The following is a 10873-nucleotide window of genomic DNA, read 5'->3' as shown; positions in this document are numbered from 1 at the left end:
AGCAGAGACAGCGACTGATATGTTTTTTGGATGAGTTTTATGATGAACGGGACCCAGAGGTATCTGGAGCTGTGAGTGTTAAGAAATTGGTGGACATAGATGATGATTGTATTTCTGTTCCGAAGAAAATGGTTGGAGGAAATGGAAGAGCGAGGGAAAATGTAGGAGTCACTGGTCGACTCGGCAAGCAGAGTTAGTTAAAAAGAGACCATCTTCACCAACATTATCAAAATAAACATTAATTCTATACATCCCTGAAACAACCTCAAGTCAGGGCATGTCTAACTCAGAGATTGAACCCTGAAACAACCTCTGGGCTGATCTAAGTCAGAGCATGGCTAACTCACAGATTGAACCCTGAAACAACCTTTGGGCTGATCTAAGTCAGGGCATGGCTAACTCACAGATTGAACCCTGAAACAACCTCTGGGCTGATCTAAGTCAAGGCATGGCTAACTCACTGATCGAACACTGAAACGGCCTCTGGGCTAATTTAAGTTTAGATTTATTGTGATATGTTTCGAAATGCTTTATTGTCACTGCAATTGCGAATAATAATGGACGTGAAAGTTACAAATGACTTGTACGACATAAAACTGACAAAGATATCTTGTCACCCTTATCTACACTTTAATTTTTCACTCAGTTCTATGAAAATTATTTACAAAGTATTTCATATAAAATTCCACTTTTCAGCTGACGCATCTCTGATGTTTTGAGGTAGTATCAGTTACTGTAGCTTGAAACATTTTCTTTAAATAAGTGATTTTACTTTTAAAAGTAAAGACTCATATATGCTTCACGGTAGCGCTGCTTTTCGATATCTTTTTCAGATTTAAGCTGTAATAAAAAAAGTTAATTCAAGAATCAATTTATGATTTACAAATCGTTATCAATGATTATTGTCATTTCTATCATCAGTAAGGCTGCATTCATGATGTATGGAAGAGGGGGGGGGGGCAGGTGAAATTGAGGGGGGATCGGGAAAATTTTGGTAGGAAAAAGTGGGGGATGGGAAAGTTTTTATCAGAAAAATGGGGGGATGCACGATTGTTGGAAGAAGCTACAAGCCTTGCTTAGGGGGGATCGCATTTTTTTGCATGACTTTAAGGGGGGTGTTAAGAATTATTCTGGACATTTCAAATTTTCACCTGCCCCCCCCCCCCCCCCTCTGCCATACATTATGAACGCAGCCTAATAAAAAGAAAATACCTTACCATTAATCTGGCATTTGTTCCTTCATGGTCATGAATCAGAGAACAATCTCTGACTTTATAAAACTTCATGAGATAACTGTCAACAAAAACACAAAAGAAATGATAAGTCTCCATCCTTTTTGACTCTCAATCCCTCTTCATGGGGGAGGTATGGATATTTTCTGTACTCTCCTCAGACCCTCCCCACCCCTTGGAAATTCCAATCCCCCTCCATGGGGAAGGTATGGATATTTTATGGAACTACATAATATACCCTCCTCAGACCCACCCCACCCCTTGGAAATTCCAATCCCTCTCCATGGGGTAGGTATTGGTATTTTATGGAACTACATAATATACCCTCCTCAGACCCTCCCCACCCCTAGGGAATTCCAATCCCTCTCTGTGGGGGGAGGTATGGATATTTTATGGAACTACGCAATATGACCCTCCTCAGACCCTCCCCACCCCTTGGAAATTGCAATCCCTCTCTGTGGGGGAGGTATGGATATTTTCTGTAACTACACAATTTACTCTCCTCAGACCCTCCCCATCTATAGAACATCTTCTGTGGGGGAGGTATGGATATTTACTCATTTCTCAATTGACACGGTTTCCTTTGTTATTCACAAGGCTTTGTTTTTGTTACAGCCCTCATTATAAATGCGAGGTCAATATATAGTTATTAACCCGGTTAATAACTATATGTAGACCATTCGCATTTATAATGAGCAACATTTGATAGAAAACCTTCTCAATTGATAAATAAAATACTTAATTACCTCGAATGTCGGCAATAAGCCTATACATCCCTCGGGACTGCGGCCCTCAGGATGTATATGGCTTATTGCCTCCGTTCTCGGTAATTAACTCTAACATAAAAATCAAGTATATCATTACGCAAAACAATACCTCTTTGGATACTTTTTCTGGCTTTCTAAGTGTTGGTTGTAACATTTTCGACAAAAATGTTTCTTCTTGTATTCATAATAATCACCAATAGGATTATTTTTGCACGTGTTGCACTAAAAAATGAACAAGACAAAAACCCAAAAACATTTAACTTTATCATGAACTACATTATTTGAAATTGAAAATGTAAGTAAACCCAACAATGATCCACAGATAGAGTACAGCCTGGTTTGAGTAACACTAAGCAGCAAATGAGAGGGTGAATTAGAGTGTAAAGTGGGACGTAAGTGAATTCAACAATGATCCACAGATAGAGTACAGCCTGGTTTGAATAACACTAAACAGCAAATGAGAGGGTGTGTAAGAATGTGTGTAGGGATTAACCAATCACATTTTAGTTCATATTTCTAGCTACATTGCACGGGGTCTAGAACAAGAAATCTGTTGCTGATTTGCAGATGAACCTAACAAACAGTTTGTGTTCAGATGCACACAGGCTAAAGATAGAGTAGAGTGCAAACACCTTTACTCTGTGAATAATCACTCAATCTATTATGCCCTAAATAGTGTGATGTCTATTTGTTCCATCTGTGCTATCTAGTACACATTGTATAGGTGCTAGTTATTCTAAGTACTGTTTCGTTATATAGTGTTTGGACTCTAGCAGGGGTGTACACGGGGGTGGGGGAAGAGGACTAGTACCCCCCTCACCCTTTGTGGCAATAAAATTGGGGTTTTTTTTTAGAATATATGCAGTAATTTTCAATTTTTTGTGTAAAAATAAAACAATGCCAGATTTTCGTGTTTTTTTTGTTTTTTTTTTTTTTGGTTCGACATTTCAGGGGCTCAAACAAAATGGCAGGTTCTTTTAATTTAGATCTACCCCTTTGCAAAATACTGGCTACAACCCTGTATAGGTCTAAAATAAAGGATTTAGACTTGATAAAACAAAAGTTGTTTGTACCCTAGCTAGACCACAATGCAGTAGTTTGCTATCATAGAAAAGGGTGGTGACAAAGATTGTTAAATAAGGACAAATTACAACATGATTGAGTCTTGTACTTACAATATCTTTCTCTCCAAAATCATTGCATTTTATTTTGACTGACGTAATGAGGGTCTGCGGCCCTCCAAATGAACCATGGTACTTCATCTTCCTGTTTGTGGGAATGTCATGTTCGTATGTACCTGCCCTGATAAAACACAGTACAAAATAATATATCTTTTATTATTACATCAACTATATATACCCAATCAAAATATGGCAACCAATTTGTATAGGAAATCTCACGATCTCGAGTACAATTTGGAAATTAATAGACACGAGTAATGTTTTGAAAGTTCTTGTAATTGCATGAGCCTTGATTCCAAATCGTACAAGAAGATCAAGCGATTATTTGTTTATAGTTCACTCAACAAAATTTCAGTAAAAAATGCGAAGCAACGCCGTTCATCTTTGTCTATTTGGTGGCCGATTTTCAGTCCATCGCGCAACTGAAATGCAAAGAAAAGATTAGACTGTTCTTATGACTTTAAAATTTTATTTAACTGTTTTTTAAGTACAAAATGATAGAAAATAATTGTTTTGACATTGTTTTGGCCATGTTGCCATAGCGACTTAATTTGGTACTCCTACGGAGTACAATTAACGCTATAATTGTACTCCTCTCGACCAATCAGAGAAATTTTGTTGAGTGTACTGTAAGAATAATTATTGTTTTGGACTGACAAGTATCTTATATGTGCGAAAACGCTTTCTGGTTTCCATGTGAACATGGGGCTAGGGAGTTGCTAGTCAGTACTGGATAAATTTATTTACTTATTCACTGGATAAGAAATCATTCTTTGGATAGTGCTATCCAGGCTTCATATAACTGGGACCAGAATGACAGTTAATCAAATTGGTCTCTATATTTCAATTCTGCGTATTAGGGATTCAGAAACAGAAGTATGAAATTACACATATTTCCTGAAAAAAATATCATTATTACATGGAACTGGTCTCAAAATTATTACTGAAAAAAAGACTTACCCAGGTTCTTGGACAACATTACTCTGTTTTCATCATAAAAAGGAAAAAAAGCATTGAAAATTAAATTTTAATTTATACAGGGTTTGGTAATGTAGGTTTTCTATTTGATATATCATGGTGGTAAGTCCACATATATCTCATCTTTCTAGTCTCAGGTTGATATTTCCTGGACTCAGCATCAGATGTATAATTCCTTAGGTCTTTAATTTGGGATTTTATGCATTATCCTTCTTTTATAAAGCCTATAATATGGAAAATTCCAATTCCATCTGTGAGTTAGCCAAGCCCTGACTTAGATCACCCTAGAGGTTGTTTCAGGGTTCAATCTGTGAGTTAGCCATGCCCTGACTTAGATCAGCCCAGAGGTTGTTTCAGGGTTCTATCTGTGAGTTAGCCATGCCCTGACTTAGATCAGCCCAAAGGTTGTTTCAGGGTTCAATCTGCGAGTAAGCCATTTCCTGATTTTGATCTGCCCAGAGGTTGTTCAGTTAGCGAGTAAGCTGAATTTGAACTGACGTGTGAGAGTAACCATACTCTGATTTTGATCAGCCCAGAGGTTGTTTCAGGGTTCAATCTGTGAGTTAGCCATGCCATGAGTTAGATCAAGACTTATATCAGCTTCGTAGAGGTTGTTTTAGGGTTCAATAAAAAGTCTAGGTTTTAGACTGTACCATAATTGATTGCTATTTCAAAACTGAATGATAAAAGCCAAAAATTGCTGTCTGGGTATTGTATATGTAAGGCTGAAGCACAAAAAGTGGACAGTAGAATCATAACAAAAACAGGTAGAATACCTTGGATATTTCAGGAAATCTTGTTGACCCCACAAGAAATGGTTTAAAGTCTGGGTCAAATTCTACTGGTTTACTGACGATGGGTTGATGGGTCGGTGGTCCAGGAACATCCATCTGTAAATCAATCAGTTGGTAGATAAAAAAGTTAAATGTAAAGAACACTGCTAAATGATATACACACAAACTATGTACTTGCAGAAAATAAATATTTGAACATGGAGTGACTAGAAATTCTAGCAAAAGAAGTCTTACACACCTTTATATCTTTAGCAAAAAGATATAAAAGACATGTATATTTTGTGCGTCAGTCTATTGTACCAAAGCCTATGCATCACATTATGCAAATACATTATTGACAGTTATACTTTTGCATGTTAAATCTTTTTTTCCACTTACATGACTAGGTTTTGGGAATCTTTCTGCTGTTCTGGCTCCAAGAGAATAACCTCTATTGCAGACAGGTTTCTGTTCCATCTCATAAACAAATGCACTGACCTATTAGAAAAGAGTGAACGAATTAAAATACTATGGTTAATTGTTGGAATATAATGTTAAGAAGGAGGAAGAAGAGAGAAATGGGATGTAATGTGGGGTAAATTGAATAATCCAAGAAAAAAGAAAGAAAAGAGAATAACTTTTGAATCTAAAGATCTAGACATAAACTTGGGGCAAAATCGTTTTATGTGATAACCGTGACAATGGCCACATCTGCAACACATGCAACCAGCAACAACAACAACAACAACAACAAAATAATCAACAACAACAAAGAACAATGCTCCTATGAGAAAAACAACTTGCCATTCTAAATACTATTAGAAACTGCATATATTCATTAAACACAATATACAACAAATATTAACAAGGTAACAACACACTACTTTCTTATTCTACCACAAGCGGGGTGTCAAGTGTGACAGACTGAACCTTACAGTATGTTCTAAACATCTCATTTAAATATCAAAATTTTCATCTTGTAGCCTTAGTTAAAGGAGATTCTTCGTGTTACCTCTGCATTATCGTAGCTTCCAGGACCGATATGCGGACTGCCTCCAGAAAACATCTCGTTTCCAAAACGGGTTGGAGGAATCTTCAAGGGAAGCATTGGACGGTCCATTGTCGTGCCGAACGACACATTATTCTGGGAAGCTAGAATAAAACAAAATAGCCATTATAAAAACACGTTAAATTAATTCAAATAAATTCAAAATAGTAAAAAATAACGTACTTTCGCTCGGAAATAAAGAGAACATTTTGTCTTCGTGTTGAACAAAATGGCGTCTTGTGGAATTATTTACGAGAGGTTGTCATGGAAATACCGCTGACTTACGGTATTGGCGATTGCCACAGGAAGCCCAACAAGTACACGTGTCTTCTAAAAAATACCAGAAGAAAGACGAAGGAAAAATTTCAAGAAATATTTGTAACAACTTGTCCCCCCCCCCCCCCCCCCCCGCGCTTAATTAGTTTATTAATTAATGAATTAATGCTGATAGTAGCGGAGCATCCGCGCGGGCCGAAGATACTTTTTTAGTAGATTGTGAATACATCTTGTACACCCCGTTGTATAAGATGCGCCATGACTTTTAACCCTTTTTAGCTTATGCGTGATGTTTATCAGGACTTTTTGAGATTCAACTGCTAATATTGTCACGTCCAGCTTCCACAGAACACCTGGTAAAAACATCCAGTGTAAGCTGACGTGTGAATTGACATTCTAGAACAACAGGCTAGCTAATTATAGTACTTGGAACACAATCTCCGTGTGATAGCAATCGATTATATATGAACCAAATAACGCAGTTGGATTCATTTTAACTGAAGACTGTTGAAGTATAAGCCAAATAGTCGTCAGGATGCAAGGGATGTTCCTCTTCTTGTTGGCTGCTTGTCTGAATATCCATCTCTCCTTTGGAGCAGCGGTAAGTTTTACTTTCATCAACTTTATTATTTTTTAGTTTATAGTTTTTGGTATAAATTGCTTTTCTTACACTCTTGTACGCATTTAATAAAGTCATGAAAATGAATGCGCTAATTTCACATCGGCACTAAATACTAGCAAATATTCCGAATGTATGGGCAATTTTTTCCGATATAAATGGATACATTTTTTCTCCAGAAGAATTATCGATATAAAAATCGTATATATGCTTTCATATTTATGTGCGTGACCTGTAAAATATTAACGTGTATAAACTACAATAAGTTGCTGCCTTCCTTACTTCCTACTTTTCATTCTCTTCCCAAGAGAGTTAAAAGACAAAAGCATGGCGGCCATTGTGGTGCCGTTAACAATGGGTGCTAATGAGAAATCTTTTGTTAAATGGCACCAACGCTCCCCTGAGAGGCAGTGATGATGTAACATGCAATCGAAGAATTATAACTGACACATTGTTTCTGTAGAATTGCCCTCAGGGTCCCGCGGGTCTTCCTGGTCCTGCGGGTCTTCCTGGCAACAATGGTGTCCCTGGTAACAATGGCTTACCTGGATCTCCAGGCAGAGATGGACGTGATGCGAAGGGAGAAGCCGGAGCACCTGGAATTAAAGGTGAACGTGGAGCACCAGGTCCTAAAGGCAACAGCGGCGGGTCAACAACTCTTGATCGAAACTGGAAGCAATGTGCATGGAAACGCGCAGATAGCAAAGACATAGGACTTATTCAGGTAAGGTCAGCCTTGCATGACCAAGTGAAATAATTATTTTGGCGCATTGACTTTTAATAGTGTTACAGCCATTCTCAGTCACACGCGCCGCTCTAGCGATTGTTTCTGTCGCGACAAAGAAGCTTTTGGTGGACGTCAATCAAAGGCATTTCCATGACATTCTATATAGGCACGTGCCCTTATAGCTTTGTGTTTTCCGACATTGTTATGGAAACGCCTTGAGATTGACGTCCACCGAACCTTTTTCGTCGCGACAGAAAAAATCGCTAGTGGGCGCGTGTGATTGAGAATGGCTGATGAGCAGCCAGCCGGATACATACAAAACGAAGCTAAACCTTTATCAAAAAAGAAAAGATGCTATTGTTGCCTTTCTGTTAATAGGGCAGTGATGATACTAATGAAAACGGACAAGATAGATTTTCTTAAGAGAAATAATCTTAGAGAACAAGATTCAAAATTTATGATCGAGGGAGGAGTAGGTTAGGTTCAAGGCGTCATGGGTGTCATGCAACCAACTTGAAGGCGGAGAAGTCACGCATGCATAACAAGAATGAACCGCAATACTTTCTTTTCTTTTCTTTTCTTTTCTTTTGTATATAGTATATCTTCATCGTTTTTCCTTTCTTTACTTCCCATTTTCATTCAGTCTTTACTTTCTTCATTTCATTTCATTTCATTTTATTTCGTTTCGTTTTTTCTTCCCCTAGGAATGTGTTTTCACTAAAAAGGAAAGCCGCACATCCCTGCGCGTATTTTACTCTGGAAACCTTAGAATCGCTAGTTGTACCAGTTGCTGCAGGCGATGGTATCTTACATTCAACGGCGCAGAATGTACAGGTCCCTTATCTATAGAGGGCATTTACTATATGAAACTAAACCAAGACATGCACCGCCATCGTCACATCGAGGGCTATTGCAACAACATTCCCAAGGGTTCAGTACGCGTTGGATTCTGGGTAGGCAACTGTCAAGGGTACGGCAGCGCTGATGCTCACACTGGTTGGAAATCTGCATCAAGGATCGTTGTTGAAGAAGTGCCCCCTCAACAATCATAAGTCTGAAAAGAAAGTAACATGAATAAATTGAATATTTTGGGTTGATATTTCAAGGGCTGCTTTCATGAAAATCATTCGGTAAAAAAAATAAAAATAAAAAAAATAAATAAATAAATAAAAATAAAAAAAATGAAGAAGAAGAAAAAAGAAAAGTATGGAACGAGTGTTGAGCAGATAACGCCATGATTAACAATTCTAAGTTCCCTTTTTCAATCTTATACACACTAGTCTGCCATATTTTTCATTCTAAGCCCCCTGTTTAGTCTTACGCATATTGGTCTGCCATATTTTCCAATCCAAGCTCTTTCATTTTAGCTCTTTATACATAGTAGCTATAGTCCGCTATGTTTCCAATCAAAGCCCTCCTCCCCCTACACATATATTTGTAGTGTGTTCTGCTGTCCTTGCTCATGCGAGTCAGTTATCATGGTTGTACAATTATCTAAGGCGTAACCATTAATGGTTATCATCATCTACAACCCGCCCCTACTTGCCTTTTTATCAGCATAATATTTACCAAAGTAATTTTCGTATGTTTGTTTTGTGGTTTAAAAAGTTTCATTAGCTCACGAATATGAGGTCAGGATCGGGGGTTAGCGTGCTGGGTAAACTCGTGGATTGACTGTGTTTCCTGTTGTGACTGCCTGTAGTATCAAGTCTTTGACTTCCCGGCTTAGAATTATCATATTATTATTGTAGCTTCTTGGAGGGATTAGCTCAGTGAACGTGATACGGTGCACGCTAGGATATTGTTTAGTACGTCATTGTTGAGACTCTTCTCAGTATGCACGCTTGCATTGTGCGACCAAACCAGCAGCAACAGGATGCTGTAATGTTATTTATATTTCTACCCGTTTTAGCCATACTCAGCAAATATCTAAACTATGAAGACATCCTTAAAAGCAAAGCTTGGGTTGCCTGTGTTGACAACTTTTACGCCGATAGTTTAAAACACATAAAAGGGCTGGCAAGGAAGGGGAGGGTAGAGTAGATCTTTGTGGGAGGTATCATTCACCAACGCAACAACAAATGACGTCATATAATCGTTGACCCAAATTGTTACCATGACAACGAGATATTAATATCCCTAGCCCAATAAATACCGAATCAAAACATGGCACTGACTAGCACCGACTAGCGACTGACAAGCCTAAAAACATAAAGAGAAGCTAGTCAGTCGCTAGTTAGTACAGAACAATAGATATTTAAATTGTTCGCCGCATATTTCGATTCGCTGTATAGCTAACGCTTTCGTACGCACTTCCATGAGTATGTTTAATCGTAATCTGCTTTATTTTTACTTTTTCGCATGATGGTTTTTCCTCTTTAAGTCTTCTCAATTGGCACAGAAAGAATGGAAAGATAGGCTAGAATCAATAGAGTCTGACGTAAAAGGGGCAGCTCAGTTGATAGGTTTTCAGTTTTTGGGAGAAAGCGGAACAATGGTCACGTTGTCGACACGTTGTTGTACCGTTCAGTGAACAAGAATGCAAACCGATATCAAAACAACAAGAACAGGAATTTTAAGTACAAAATCATTAGTACTTTGAAGAATTTTTCTGAGAACCTACCAGTGCCCTTTGCTCACATGTACACAGGAAGCCCAATAGACTTTACTCTGGACTGTCTGCTCACAGACTATTGGTAAAACCTCTGCATTTTAGTATCATCACAAGCTCATCTGCAAAAAATCAAAGCTTTAGTATGTATGACAATTACAAGGTCATGTTATGTCGTTAAAATTTTAACTCAAACTTTAGTATGTTTGACAGCGAGAAAGGTTTCACAAGGGATGTTACTTACGGTGCTGTCTCACAACACCGCTGTACTCAAGTTTCAGAGCCAAGTTTCAAGGCGTCATTATCAACTGTACGAAATCGTTGTTTTTTTTAAGGACACTGTTTTGTTATTTAAAACTGATCGTCGTTTCCATTCGCATTCTTTCGAGGGAAAACTATGACTTATGGAATCAGTCTAGTATAGTTTGGGACGATATAATTAATCTGCAATAGGACTACATGCAATTATGCAAAGTTGCTTATAGTGTATATAATAATATTAATTCTACAGGACTTGATGCTCACTGCTTTTATAAGCCTGATGGTTTCAGGAGGCCTCCTTGCCATTTGTAAATAGAACTAATATATATATTTATTGTAAATATCCAGTGTTTTATATATATGTATATGGCGAAATAAATAAATAAATATACATGTCTGT

The 10873-nt window shown here is 37.8% G+C and overlaps 2 protein-coding genes across 2 annotated transcripts; one reads left to right on the top strand and one right to left on the bottom strand.

Moving 5' to 3' along the window:
- Positions 1 to 608: 608 nt before the first annotated feature.
- LOC116306041 (ciliary microtubule-associated protein 3) lies at positions 609 to 6297 on the bottom strand. Its single transcript, XM_031716070.2, has 9 exons — positions 6163 to 6297; positions 5944 to 6083; positions 5331 to 5429; positions 4935 to 5048; positions 4141 to 4163; positions 3175 to 3301; positions 2109 to 2221; positions 1218 to 1293; positions 609 to 840 (listed from the first exon to the last, which is right to left on the bottom strand). Exons 1-9 carry the CDS (start codon positions 6185 to 6187, stop codon positions 775 to 777), a joined length of 783 nt encoding a protein of 260 aa, XP_031571930.2. The 5' UTR covers positions 6188 to 6297; the 3' UTR covers positions 609 to 774.
- Positions 6298 to 6695: 398 nt separating this feature from the next.
- On the top strand, positions 6696 to 8700 carry LOC116306012 (collagen triple helix repeat-containing protein 1). Its single transcript, XM_031716044.2, has 3 exons — positions 6696 to 6856; positions 7338 to 7598; positions 8306 to 8700. Exons 1-3 carry the CDS (start codon positions 6791 to 6793, stop codon positions 8651 to 8653), a joined length of 675 nt encoding a protein of 224 aa, XP_031571904.2. The 5' UTR covers positions 6696 to 6790; the 3' UTR covers positions 8654 to 8700.
- The last annotated feature ends 2173 nt before the right edge of the window (positions 8701 to 10873 follow it).

This window comes from Actinia tenebrosa, unplaced genomic scaffold (genome assembly GCF_029948245.1).
Source record: "Actinia tenebrosa isolate PJP-AT-01 unplaced genomic scaffold, QUT_ActTen_1.0 PGA_scaffold5__44_contigs__length_20552954, whole genome shotgun sequence".
Taxonomy (NCBI): domain Eukaryota; kingdom Metazoa; phylum Cnidaria; class Anthozoa; order Actiniaria; family Actiniidae; genus Actinia; species Actinia tenebrosa.
This window is presented reverse-complemented; position numbering and strand designations above follow the sequence as displayed.

Bases quoted from the DNA above. Each gene is read 5' to 3' on its own strand.
- LOC116306041 (XM_031716070.2), bottom strand. From the start codon at position 6,187: ATGTTCTCTTTATTTCCGAGCGAAA. The intron at 1,294-2,108 runs GTATTGTTTTGC...TTTTGTTGACAG, and splicing joins CAGAAAAAGTATCCAAAGAG to TTATCTCATGAAGTTTTATA. The intron at 841-1,217 runs GTAAGGTATTTT...TTTTTATTACAG, and splicing joins GAACAAATGCCAGATTAATG to CTTAAATCTGAAAAAGATAT.
- LOC116306012 (XM_031716044.2), top strand. From the start codon at position 6,791: ATGCAAGGGATGTTCCTCTTCTTGTTGGCTGCTTGTCTGAATATCCAT. The intron at 6,857-7,337 runs GTAAGTTTTACT...TTGTTTCTGTAG, and splicing joins ATCTCTCCTTTGGAGCAGCG to AATTGCCCTCAGGGTCCCGC. The intron at 7,599-8,305 runs GTAAGGTCAGCC...TTCTTCCCCTAG, and splicing joins AAGACATAGGACTTATTCAG to GAATGTGTTTTCACTAAAAA.